Here is a 14,618-nt window from a genome sequence, read left to right as displayed (position 1 = left end):
TGGAGGGAGAAAGGGAAAGAGGCATCATCTTTTAATGGTTAATGGTTCGGCCATTACAGCGTTCAAGGCAGAGAACAAATAAATGGTTACCTGCAAATATTTGTATGTAAGAATCATCACGATGATACACATCATACCAGCTGCGATCACAAAACCAATCAGCAAAGGCGTGAACAGGGTATGGGCATGGATTTGTTCTAAAATGAAGGAGGAACGTGGAATCACAACCTGTTAGTGGGGTCGGATCTTCACCACGACCACCTTGCCCCCAACTCGCCCACCTCCCACCTTACTGCCCATCACGGCAGAAGTCAAACCACTTGCATCTGAGCTCCTGGCCTTGATGATTATCATACTCTTGTTATTCAAAGGAATCTTTTAAAATAACAGCTTTAAACCAGACGACTGTGGAAAAGAAGTTGCGATTTCCATAGCACAAGAATAACGTTACGCTGTTTGTCAGTGAAAAGCGACATCTCAGTGAACTTTGCACTTCAAATTCCTGCCTTGAACTTTAAAGTGTTTCCTTTATGGATATCTTATAGTTTCTTCTTTATGTTTTCCTGACTTTCCAAATTTTCTACACTGAACATTGAGCTTCTTTCACAACCGAGAAAAACACTTTTAAAGTGTTCTTTTCACTGCACTCCCTGAAAAAAAACCTATGATGAAGAACAATGTAAGATTCTTCCCCTCGTTACTCAAAAACTGAACAAACACCACTTTCTGGCACTCATCTTTGCCAACTCAAGAAACAAAAACCGAGCCCTAAGAATGTAGGTGTCTAGTTCCTTTGTCTTCTGACTTCATACCAATTCATCAATTCGTCCACATGCATGGTTCAACTTATGTTAGGAGAGCTGGTCACTCATGAATCAAATTTTCAAGATGGTAAAGAAGATAGCTCACTAACATGATTCCATAAAAGGTAATGTTAACTTTGTGATACGGTGTCTGGCAATCTGTTAAAATAACTGATTTTAAGTCACAACTTAAATAATTTTTCATTGAATTTAAATCTTTAAATTGTCCCAATTCTGTTTCTGTTTGGATATAAAGTAAGTCTAGTTCTCCTATTTTCTTTCTCTACCCCTTCCTAATAGAAACCGTTGGAAATACACAATTAATTTTATACAGATACATATGCACACACATACATACGTGCACGCACGCATAAAATACATATAGTACATGGTTACTGCACACATTTTATTAACAAACTAGCACAGGATGAAACTGAGTAAGTTTGATGACAATCAAATGTGCAATGTGACTATTACCAGAAATGACATGGCCAGGGATGGAATGGACTTAAAATCATGATGGACATGGCAGGCCGAGCCTAAACATCCCCTTAAATTGGATTAAAAAGAAATATACCTTTGCTGTTACCTTTAAATGCAAAGTTAAAATAGGCAGAACTCTTGCCCACATCGTTGTAAGCCCTGCACTCCACCGTGCCATTGTGCTTAAAGGCGCTGTCATCAATGGAGCTGTAAACCACTAGTTTTCCAAACGGTGACACAGATGAGTTTTGGATCTGCACATCCACTGGCCCAACAGGGACAGAACATCTAGCGGGAAAAAAACAGCAGTGCGGACTTACTCTAGGAAAAAGAATCAATCGATCAAACACATTGGATGTGGCATACTTTTAAAACTAAGTCAGAGGTTTGTAATCAGACATTTCCTTTTACAACTGAAGAGTGTGATGACGGATGAGCACGTCTGTGGCACCGTGAACAAGAAAAGCGCTTGGAAAAGAAGAAAGAGGTTTCAGAGTGAGATGTGGGTTCGAAATCTGGACTCAAACACCTATTCCGTTGACTTCCGACTAGTACTTAAACCCTCCAAGACTCAGTTCCTACAGCTGCAAACTTGGGGTGGTAATACCCATCTTGGAGGGTTATCGAAAGGATCAGAGATGAATTCAATAAGACGGTTGGTTCATATCCTGGCACACAGTAGCCTTTTATAAATAAATGGTGAAAGAACGTATGAAGGATTGAAAAGGAAGAGCGTGGAGGAGGAAAGCAGTAAAGTCTATGAGGATGAAGACAGGGCCAGCCGCCAAACACCAGACGTGAGGACCCTACGGCTCGAGGTACGATCATGCCGCTGGGCTGGACTCCAGGTGGCAAAGGCTCAGATGACCCTATTTTAAATTATCCCCCCCATATGCCTGGCAATTTTCTATTCCTTTACCTTGCTCTTTACTTTCCCCCTTAGCACTTAACACCTGCATATGGTAGTTATTTATTTCATCTTCTGCCCATCTCTGCCCATTAGAATATAAACTCACAAATGGGACTCAGGTGTTTTGTTCACCAGACCCATGTCTGGCCTAGAGGTGGAACTCCATAAATATTTGCTCAACAGATGTCTAAAACTACTGTGGTTGCTTTCCCTGTGGGCATACTTTCCAGGGGTCTTGAACCCCCTATTACTCCCCAAAGAAAACACTCCACTAAAACTCAGCTGAGAACAACAATCCTATGTAACCTCTTCCAACTTGGTGTTGATAAAAAAGGTCTATTCCGTGAAAAATGAAATTTCTATTATTATCCTGACTATTTAAATGATCGTGACGTTACACTGGCCTGAGTGTAAAATAGCATTTGATGGATAAAAACAGCAATGCTGACCCCATTTTCATCTCCAGGTAATGTGAAAGGACAGTTTAAGGTTTAAGTGTGGATTGTGAGGGAGAGGACGTACAATGCCAGATGTGCTCTGCTCAGGGCCTGGGCACCTCAATCAAGGAGAAAACCTTTTTAAAACACATAGCTCCCAAACGCCGCATGTATGTGGTAATTGTGCGATCATTACTTTTTGGTAACTTGGCAATTAACTTCCGAGGTAATTTTTTTCATGATAACTACAGCCACATTTCCCACACATATTACCTCCTGTGTATAGATTGGAAATCTAATTACTCTGTCCTGGAAAATTGCTTTATCTACCTGCAGGGTGGAAATTGCATGATAAATCCAAGAAGATAACCACCAAAATAGAGAAGTCATTCAGTAATCATGTTTCAGCAAACAAAATTCATGTCTACCAAGAAAAATATAGCAATTATGTCCTTTAAAAAGCCACATGGATAGAAAAAAAATTAATCAAAACAAAGTTTGGTTTTTTTTTAAATCTGAAAACATATTTGAAACTCAAGTGAATTGCAGTCCTTTCCTTATGCATGTTAAGTAGTACCCAAAATAATCATCTCACCTCTGCTCGGTTCCTGGACAAAAATACCAATCAATGGTGGGCTCTGGGAATCCTGCTGCTACACACTGCAGCATGCCATTCATGAGCCTGTCACGAGTCAGGATTTCTGGCTTTGCTGCAGGGAGAGAGAAGTGGCCTTATGTCAGACTGCTGGAAAACCTCACCAAGGCTCACTCCACTATTTCTGAATCCTCAAAAACTTTCTCGAGGCCGAAGGGGACCCCGAGGAGCATGCTGTTCAAAGGGGAGAATCTGAACCAGTGAGTGGAAGGCACAGGGAAGGCAGATGTGAGGGTCTGACCAAGAAAGGCTTTCCCGGTTAGAGCTGCCCAGTCCACATGTGGACTGTCCATCCTACGGATGCCGGGGTCTCCAAGATCTCCCTGTCCCGGGGATGGCTGAGGTCGCAGGACCACCGGGCAGGGTTTCTGTTTCCAGTGAGGGGGAACCTGAAAGACGGCATCTAATCAGGATTCTAGGATTCCCAACTATCTTAAAGGTGGAAATCCGGTTTAAAGGTTTCCTGCCATCAGGATTTCAAATTATTGAAACTTTCATAGGAATTTCAAGTTATTGCAGGAACTAGAATACTTCCCCTTTTTTTTGGGCGTGGGTGTGGTGCAGATAAGGAGCTGAATCACCCTTTTACAGAGAAGTCAAAACATAAGAGTAAAACCCAATATGGGCTTTTAACTCCAAACTTTTATTTCAAATACAAAACAGGAACAGAAAATGAGAAGAGGAAACCAGCTCAAGAGTTTTATTTATACATATGTCTAAACCTGAGTATAATCACTGAAAAAGTAAACTGTATCATCAGCAGGAATGCTCTAATTTGACATTTCTGTGTAACTATAATAATCAACTGATGTTCAATCAAGGGTGCCCTAAAGCACTGCAAATTCTTGAGATTATTTCTAAAGTGAACGGAAGATGAATTTACATACAGTTGTTCTACTGGTAATATATCTGAAGGATTCTAACCCTTTGAGAATGAGTAAGCTCCACTGTGAGCACCTGATGGCAGGGATGGTGACGTGCTCATCCTGCATCCCCGGTACAGCATCGCATGTGCCGACGCCAAGCACGAGCACAGAGCTACAGGCGGCGGCGTGCGGCAGACAGACCTGCACCCCAGCTCTGACACTTAGAGGTTCTCTGCCTTCCACCAAGTCTCCTCGGGTGTCCAGTGGGGAATAACAAGAGTACCCATTTCATAGGGATGCCGTGATAACTAAATGAGATGGCGCACACAAAGAACCAAGAATGATTCACAGAGGCGAAACAATAAATGTATTAATTACTAATTTATTAGTTATTCAGTTACTCTTTTCTATTCAGAGTACCCACCCTCCTCGGTTAATCAAGTTTGCTACCAATTAGGTTAACTGTATTTGCCACTCTAAATATTCTCTTCAATATCTAAAAACTGCTTCAAGATAAGCATGATAACGTGTGTGTTTTAACCCGATGCATTGGGAATTTGACAGTGATTATGTTGCAACTGACAGGAAAAATATACATGGTCAGAGGAAAAGACTGACAGATCAGAAGCTTATTTCCTCGAAGGAAGGAAATAAGCTGATAAATGACATCTTTGTAGAACGACCTCTCAGCACCTCACCTCCTTGCAGGCAAATGGCTTGGCAGGGATCAGAGTGTCTGCATGCATGGCACACCCACCTGTCATTCAACCTGGCCCTGCTGATGCGCAGGCCATTTGGCTAATACACACAAAAGAGCAACAATCCACAAGCAGTCTCAAGGTAGGGGCATCCTTGAGAGTTTGGATCCAATGCCAGCTTTCACAAATAGAGCAAGAAGACAAGCCATCGTCTTGCGAAAGCATCCATCTGGCAAGTTTCATTTAATTATCATGGGCAACTGTGTGATCGGGCTGAAAAGTAGGACGTAACACAGAAAGCAGCGGAACTTTAGGAGAATGCTATTTGCTGAAGACTGCAGGCACCATACGGCAGGTCTCTCTGGACTCAATTCAAGTGTCATCTTCTTTTCCAAGCCGTCCTCAACTCTCCAAAGCCAAGTTGGTCAGTCTCGCCTCCCTACTCCTGAAGCCCTTTAGAGCACCTGACGCGCTTATACAATATCCTGGTGTGTCTCCTCCTCCGTCAGACTGTATGTTCTCAAGGGCAAGGACCATGTCTCACTGAGTGTACCTCTGACTCCTAGCAGAGTCTGACCTATGGCAGACATACAGTAAGAGCTGTTGAATGATTAAGTCCCCCCAGAGGCACAAGTCCCTCATACTCCAAAGGAATTCAATTAGAGTCACAAAAAGGGACCTGGAAGAACAGCCTAATGGTGATTTTCCTGTGTAGCGGCAGGATTTACACTATGTTTTCAACAGTGGGCCAATGACATAAGAAATCCACACATATACCTGGCTGTGTGATTTTTTTTTTTGCATACTGAGATTAATGATGAGAGGGGAAGGTCTACACATGGACAGTAAAGATAACTGGATAGGACTCAAATGGGAATCAAGTTCATAAGACAGATCTCCTCATACCAACCTTCCTTTTGTCACTCATTCTTCCTAACGCTACATGATGGATTTTTAGTGGAATTAAATATTACTCAGTATGGGGGAAAGGGCTGAAAGGATGCCTGATGACGTTCACAGTGGTTATCTCTGAGTAGCAGGGTTATGGGTAGTTTCTATTTCATTCTTTTGACTTAGTTTCTAAATTTTTTTTCTTTTTTGACAGTGAACACATAGCTAATAACAAACCTATAAGACATTTTTTAATTAAAAAAAAATTGGAACAGCCGAAAATTACATAATCAATTGCACTTAGCTTTGGTTACAAGAGCCAAGCCTTCTAGCATGACACCTGGTAGCAGTTATACAACGGCCAGGGCTGGCAAAAGGTACAGTCAGGCTGACCTACTTGTTCCTGTGTGCTGGTTAATTAGGCAGATGTTTAAGCTACTATCCCAACCTAATCTAAGGCTAACAGAGCAGCTTTTGTCCTGTTGGACCTTAGGCTGGCAAACCAAGCTCGGAGGGCTCCTCAAACTTCAGTGTGCATTTGAAGCATGAGGAGATGAGGTTAAAATGCACGTTCCTGGGCCCCATTTCCAGAGATTTAATAAGTTGAGCATCTGACCAAGCAAAGGGCTTTTTTAGACAATCTTCAAGCGACCCTATCAGGGCTGGGACTAGAGTGAGGCAAGAAGAGCACCTAAGGCGAGGAATTTAAGAAGCTTCTCACCCTCTAGGTCTTGCAAATACAGGTTGGCACCCTGAGTGAGCACCTCCTTAAATTTGGCAACCTAGGCATCTCTCCTGCCTCATCCTAATTCCAGCCCTGTCCCTAATGTTGGTGACAAGAGACCTCATTGTGAAAAGGCTAAATTACATGAGTACAGTTTGGGCTGTACATGGCAAGTTGCACTACAAAAAAATGTTTAATGCATAAAGAATGAGCTAGGTATAATTCTGATTCCTAAAAATGAAAATCTGGGCTCATCTGCATTTTGTAAGTGCCTCAACGCACCGTCTAAGGCATTAAATATACATTTTGCTTTTAAAGACACATAACTCCCTGCAATTCTCCAGGTTAAATCTGAGCTGTGTTTCCTTAGATATTCTGCAATCAGCAGTATACCAAATGACACATTCCTTAATTCCTCCCAAGTTGGAGGTTTAGATAAGCCTAAGAGGTGTATAAGCTATGTATTTCCCGTGGAGATAAAAATTAGCCTTGTCTCCTTTCAAAGCATCGTGGACCTCAGTCATCTGGCGTCTCCGACAACACTGATCAGCTCGTAGGCAGATTTCAGAGTGCTTATGACTCCTCTGAGAATTTATTGCTCATGCAATTAAAAATCCCAACCATTTCCTGACTTACCCCCCAGATATGTGATCTTACAAAATATTCCTTTTCACCAACATCGTGTCCATACGGAAGGCAAGAACAAATCGAATTTTAAAGAACACAGCACAGACAACAAGAGCTGGGGGGTGGGTGGGAGGAGGTGCACAGGTAACTGGTGGGGAAGCACTGAGTATAGTTCTTGGCTCAACTTAACTACCTCCACCAACTCCTGCTACAAATGCGTATATGCCCACACTCTCTAATCAGCAAAGAACACAGACTTAAGTGTCCATACAACAAAGGACAAACTGAAGAGGGATCTTACGGATGAGTATGTTTTTACAGTTGTAGGTCCCATGATATTTAATGGCAATACAGCAATGATTTGTAGCAATTTGTCACTATCATGGTTTGGGTCTGAGTCAAATCTACGTTCCTGCCATAATATCGTTATAATAAAGGAATTTAAATCAACTAAAATAGAAGTATTAAAAAACTCAGGTTAACTTTTACTTACAAAAGGAGTATCATACTTTTTTAATACTTTAAAAAAAAATCCCCAGAACAGATATTTTGAAAATACATTTTGGATACGAACAATTATATATAAAATGGATAAACAACAAGGTCCTATAAGGGAACTATATTCAATATCCTATAATAAACCATAATGGAAAAGAATATGAAAAAGAATGTATGTACTATATATGTATGTACAACTCAATCACTTTGCTGTACACCAGAAACACAACATTGTAAATCAACTATACTTCAATAAAAAAAAAATTAAAGAAAATACATTTTGTTTTATACATTCTTAAAGATATCCAGCAACTGGTGTATGGGTACTTTAATAGAAATTTGTTTAACAAACGAAACAAAACTTCAACTATAGTGTCCTACATCCAGTTCTGTTTAGCAGAGTGTCTATCATTAAAAAAAAAAAATCATTCTCCTACTGAACTGATGTCCCAAATGAAAGGTATGCAAATTTTTAATGTAAAAGGTGAAACAGTAATATTTTACATTTTAGAGGCCATAGGTCTCTCACAAATACTCGATTCTGACACAAACATAACATGTAAGCAAATGTGCAAGGCTGTGTTCCAATAAGATTTTATTCATGCACACTGAAATTTGACTTTTATTTTCACATCTCACAAATCTTGGTTTGTTTGTTTTTTTCCAACCATTCCTACCACCCACCCGCCACCCCAAAGAAAGAAAGAAAGAAATTCTCAGCTTATAGGCCATTCAAAAACAGGATACTTGTCAAATCTGGCCAGAGGGCTATAGTTTGCCAATCCTTATTCTAAACAGCCATCAAAAAAGATCTCCCTATCCTGAAAGTTAGCTTTAAAAAAAATGATGAAACTACTTGGAGAAAGCCTTCCTCAGCCAGAATCACTGCGCCCAATTTACAGGAGCACCATCGCTAGGTGACCTAGACGGAGGGGGGATGTGTACACATATCACAATGCAACCCTCCCTGCTGCCAAGGAGTGCAGGCATGTGATAAAGTGCTATTTTTCTACTCTGTATGACTAGTGAATTCAATGTGCCACATAATTCAGAAGTGGAAGAGAAGGGTTACTGACACAATGCCCATGGAAAGATTATGTACCTATTCTTGGATTAATTTAAATCTCCACTACATTATAGATGACGCTGTATACATTTGTAACTGAAGGGGGCTAATCTGATGTAAGAACACATGTGGCTCAATTGGGAAGGAAATTTCCATAGAGCAGAAGTTCCACTAATATGAAAGGGACTACTCATGTTATTTTTACAAAAGTATATCCCAAGTCCAGGGTCAATTCTAGCTGAAGCTTACATGGTTCCAAACCTAAACCTCTTCTGCTTTTCCACCATAAACATGAAATAATGGCTAGACCACACCAACAAAGGGCCTAACGATCTAGATGGGTTACCTGTCCTCCAATTGGTTCAGCGTTTTAACAGATCTCCAAATTACCAAGAGACCCCACCAGACCAACTTTCTAATGAGACATGAAAGAAAAATGATACCAACACGTTTCCTAAATTTTTTCAAAATATAAGAGAATCAAACTCTAAAGTAGGTTGCCATGATATTCCTTTTTTCTTCCAATTTAAATGTCTATAGCAATTCTTGCATCCACAGAGATCCTCTTCATAAGAAGGAGATATTAAAGTGCCACATCAAAAACAACACTCATAACTCCCAAGCAATTTAAGAACAAAAACTCATTTCAAGTTCAGGAAAAGAAAATAAAAACAGACTTTAGATACTGTCAAGTATCTCAAATCACCTATAAAAAAATTAATGTAGAAAGATAAGAAACTATTTTTACATAGATTAACTACCCATACTAAGAAGATCTGAAAATTATTCCTTAATTTGGAACTGTCCTGCAAGCCAGCACAGTGTATCTTCCGTGACATATGTTCGAGACATAAGAGCATGAAAGATGACAGATGATAACCTTATCAACTTCCAGGCACTTAGCTGAGGTCGCTCATTTGAGATTAAACAAGATATAATTATAAACTTTAAATAATCATTTGGTTGGTTTCTTTAAAAACTCAGTCACATCATTTCAGAGTCCCACCCTCACACACCACAATGTCTCAAAATGGTATCAGATACGGGTTAAAGAAATTATGAAATAGCCATGCAGTGAGATTACCAAAGCAATACTGTAGAAGAAATATTATGGTATGGAAGATTGCTTACAATGCATTCACTGCTCAGCACCAAAGCACACAAGGTTAGCAAAAGAACCTCATTCTTGTTCCACCCCCGCAAAAAAAAAAAAAAAAAAGAAAGTTTTAAAAATGGTCTGTAAAGATATATATGAGATATATTAGCACTGGTAATCCATAACATGTAAATAAACTTCAAAAGGTACAATTAAAACTTGTTTGATTCTTATTTTTGCCTATTTGTATTTTCAAGTTACCCCATCCTTCACATAACATTTTTATAATAAGAAAAAACTGTTTAAATCTAAAAACACATGTATACAAATGTTTGCACAAACCAGGCTACATTCTGGTTACTGTGGTAGCCTTACAGCAAACTCTCAAAAGCAAGTAAATAAATCAGAGAAAGGAGGTCTATTTAGCACTAGCTTTATTTAATGTTGAAGAATTCCAGTAATTTAGTATAGGAGTAGGTCTAATAGAATCCACCTAGAAGGAAAAAAGAAAAGAAAAAACAGAAAAACGCTAAACAGCAAAGCTTCTCAAGTAAAACTTGATACGTGTGTTAGCAGTAATTTAGCCTCTACCGCAAGTATGGTTTGGACACCCAAAGGTTTGGAAGGCCCTATCATCTTTAAAAAATGGAAATAGAAAGGCTAACAGGTTAAGAGGTAGAAAGACATTTCCACCTTCCCAAAAGGCAAAGTCCTAGTAACTTTGTTCTCTTGACGCATGAGGACCTGGAAAGGTGCCCCAAACCCCCAAACTGGCACGGCCACCCCGGGTATTATTTTACCCTGGATAAAGTCACTGAAACTTCCAGCCAGGTGGATGACCCAGATGGCTGGCTGGCTGGCTGGCAGACTGTCCAAAGCCATCTAGCTACACGGCTGTCCTGTTAGGTCTACCCTCACCTACGGCAAATGGTGGGCTGCGCGTGTGCTGTATTTGCACAGTGTTGCACTTAGGGTGGCTTCTCCCTGGAAGAAGGATAGTTTAGCTATCCATAACTGGATTTAACTATGACCCAAAATAAAAAATACATAAAAAGCAGCTCAGATTCTGTAGATGTGGTCAAAGGGAAACATTCCCATGAAGAAGCCTCGTTCTGGATGATTGATTACTTTGACCGATTTGGGTATATTGTATGATCTATAAATAATCGCTTACAGCAGACAGGATGTTAATTATATGATGATGCCGTGGTTTAGAAATAATACAGTATTTAGCATTTCCTTAAATTGTTTCAATCCCCTGTTAACACTCTGCCATAAATGGAGGGAAATCGGTGATTTAGAGAATTAATTTGGTGTAGAGTTCAGCAGTTGTTTGGATATCCAATCGAGCTTAACATTACCTGTGTTCCGTGTAATCCCAAAGATGAAAGGCAAGCGCTTTCATTCTCTAGACCTTACTTGTCCTGATGGCCTTGCTGTACCACCACCTGAGTACCACCATACTCTCACTCAACTGATAGGTCTGTCATTAAAGGATAGACCTTTGAGATTGGAGAGGGATCTATTTATGGCTCCCAGATAACATTTGCTACAAATTTTAAATTCATAATACTGATCTGGAAATGCTACCAGACAACATTTTATAATGCTACTAGTGTCATTTTAAGTTACTGGCCAATCAAAACCATAATGAGATATCTCCTCACACCTGTCGGCATGACTATCATCGAAAAGACAAGAAAACAAGGGTTGGCAACAATGTGGAGAAAGAGAACTCTTGTATCCTGCTGGTGGGAACGTAAATTGGTATAACCATTATGGAAAACAGTATGGACGTTTCTCCATACGAGAAATTAAAAATAGAACTACCATGTGATCCATCAATCCTACTTCTGGGTATAAATTCAAAGGAAACAAGACTATTATCTCGAAGGATTATCAGTCCTCCCACGTTCACTGCAGTAATATTGACAACAGCCGAGGTATGGAAATAACCTAAATTTCTTTCAGTGGATGAATGAATAAAGAAAATGTGGTGTGTGTGTGTGTGTGTGTGTGAGAGAGAGAGAGAGAGAGACAGGGGGGCCAAGTGGATAATCAGGGTTAAAATACGTGTTTGGCCTCTTATTTGTCCTGGATCTGATAAAAACCTTTACTGTATGACATTGATTGTAACCAAAGAGACCATTAGGTTTCTAATCCATTATCACAGGCTACCTACAGAATCTTGGTGATGTCACTTTTTCTAAACATTTGCAGGAATTTTGGAAAGAGTAGCGCCTATTAAGAAAGCACTTTTGGGTAGTTTTATAGTTCTTAGAACTCTATTTTCCTCCCGATTTTGATCTGAAAGGGAAACAAATGGCCATTTTCACCGAAGATATCAAACTTCTTTTTAGAACTAAGAATCTGATTTCTGTATATACCTTCAATAAGCAATTCAAGACTAATTATAGTAATGCAAGTTCAATGCAAAGAATCACTGATTTTTTTGGCCATTATAAACCACCTTTAATGTCAGTGAGCCTACTTACCAGACCCACGTAAATCATGGCTTGTTAGAGAAGTTAAAAACAGTATTAAAACATTTTCAAGGAGCTTCCCTGGTGGCGCAGTGGTTGAGAGTCCGCCTGCCGATGCAGGGGACACGGGTTCGTGCCCCAGTCCGGGAAGATCCCACATGCCGCGGAGCGGCTGGGCCCGTGAGCCATGGCTGCTGAGCATGCGCGTCCAGAGTATGTGCTCCGCAACGGGAGAGGCCACAACAGTGAGAGGCCCGCGTACCGCCAAAAAAAAAAAACATTTTCAAGTTTAACATGTACATATTTCTCTCTTAAAGGTTACACGTAAGTGATTAGAACACAAACACACACACACACACGCACGCACAATATCCTCAAATCTACATGTGGAATTTTCAAAACAAATGGGTTCTTCAACCACCAAACATTTAACTCTTCAAAATCAAGGATCTTCCTGAGCATTTCTCATAGCTGAATCTATTAAGCAATTATGCATCCCTGTCACTGAGTGAAAGCAGCCTGAATTCCTACACTAATAGCATGCATTTATTATTCTGATTTTTATTCATTCTAGTTTTTGCAGAGCACAATTCCTTTCACCCGTGGGGCTTAGCTTATTTACAGAATAAAACATGCAGCAGATCTACATACGTAATTTGGCTCAGCTAAAATGGTATGTCAAAATAGACACAACTGGTCCAAGTTTAAATTTTAAAACTATTTTTAGCTTTTGATTTTAAATGTAACATCTTGCCCCATGATACATCAACTAGAATTTTTTTTTCAATCCAAAAAATAAAGTTAACAAAGAAATTAGCTAACTATATCTGTGAAGAGCAATCGGGACATACTTCATAAGAAACAGATAAAAGATTCACACAAAAATGCTAGCTCTGTCAAAGCATTTGGAGGTCAAGAAATCCAACATGTTAGGTAAGTGAAATAAATGCCTCTAGCGTCAGCTTAGTGTTTGTAATAAACTGACATCAATGAAGAGACTCCCTGAAGAGCTTAACCTACGAGGGCAGGCACTACACACCCTCATCCGTGTGCCCAGTGCCATGAAGCAGGAGCTCAAGTACGTGCTGGGAGGTATCTGCGACCCAGGCCCCAGAATATACAATAGAAAAGGCCTCCTGCGCTAACAGGGAATCCAAGAAGGGATCATTTGGGACAGTTCAGGCCATTTCCTCTCTAGTTTCAAACGCGTGAATTCACCAGCAGAGGTCATTAACACCGATCCTATGGATGGCAAATTAGGCTGGTAAGTAAAAAGGTAGCAATTTTGTCACCCTGAGAAAAGTAAGGGTGACTTCAGAGATGTCTTTCTAAGGTCAGTGACTCATGACTGACTGGCAGACCACACACACTGGCAAATGGAAGCAGGAAAAAGGGGGAAAGAGACAGATCTTAATGCACCCTGGACCTTGAAGCCAGGGAAAGAGAAATGCAAACGACATAACTTAATAAAATTCCCAACTACTAAGCTTCTCAAAGTGAGGCCTGTCGAGTAGGCCATGTCCATGATCTACTGGTACTGGGGACCTAAGCAGAGAAACCGAGACTAAGCAATTTGACTTAATTGTATCTGTTGAATCTAATAATAAAAAAAAATCCATTCTTGGATTTTACATATCTTTGCTCTTTTCCATCTCACTTTTCTAGTGGCTGGTTCTTTCTGTATTTTATAAGAAGTATTGATCCAGAAGGAACTGGAAATTAAAAATACAAGGTCCCTTACCACAGACAGTTTGAGAAGTACTGCACTACAACACCCTAAATAAAGTTTTGTACGGACAGTACGGATATGACGCTTGCAAGGATACTGATTTACCTGCAATCATCTCTTCAATTACTTGAACAGTAACCAGGTAGTTTTGTCCATGTGTAATACACTAAACTCTTCTGATTAACATCTGAATTAATCTAGAGATATTTGAATTGCAGGCCAATGAGATACCACATAATCAAAACTGTTCCCGGGAACTGAGATGTTAATTAACGTGTTTCCCTTGGAAAAGGAGAGTTCTGTGGTCATACAAATGTGAGAGATATGCTCATTTCCATGCCTCCTCCTGGGCAGGCAAAATACACGTTAGCGTATGAAGGATGCCGAGAAGGTCTGCAGTTAAGAAAAATGTTTATGCAGATGTGATGCTCTTTGTCTAAATACATGTGAACACCTTGTTCAGGAAACACGATTTTGGAAATGCTGGAATTGACAAAGGACTCCAGATTAGCAATCAAAAACCTGTCTTGAGTGTCACTTGCTAGCTGCTTCCTGTCTTCATTTGTAAAGGGATCACGCTCACCACCCCACCACGCTAGTGAGCGGCTGCATCAGTGAAGGAACGATGGAAAATCACTCTATGCAGCAAGTA

General features: G+C 40.1%; 1 protein-coding gene across 1 annotated transcript in view; it reads right to left on the bottom strand.

Annotated features, from left to right (window-relative positions):
- Positions 1-14,618, bottom strand: part of KIT (KIT proto-oncogene, receptor tyrosine kinase) — an 85,703-nt gene that overhangs the window by 14,003 nt on the left and 57,082 nt on the right. Inside the window, exons 8-10 of the mRNA XM_067736026.1 lie at positions 3,229-3,343; positions 1,381-1,574; positions 91-197 (exon numbers count right to left, since the gene is read on the bottom strand). Coding sequence (XP_067592127.1) covers positions 91-197; positions 1,381-1,574; positions 3,229-3,343 — 416 coding nt within the window. The remainder of the gene's footprint in view (positions 1-90; positions 198-1,380; positions 1,575-3,228; positions 3,344-14,618) is intronic.

Source organism: Pseudorca crassidens, chromosome 4 (genome assembly GCF_039906515.1).
Source record: "Pseudorca crassidens isolate mPseCra1 chromosome 4, mPseCra1.hap1, whole genome shotgun sequence".
NCBI classification, from domain to species: Eukaryota; Metazoa; Chordata; class Mammalia; order Artiodactyla; family Delphinidae; genus Pseudorca; species Pseudorca crassidens.
This window is presented reverse-complemented; position numbering and strand designations above follow the sequence as displayed.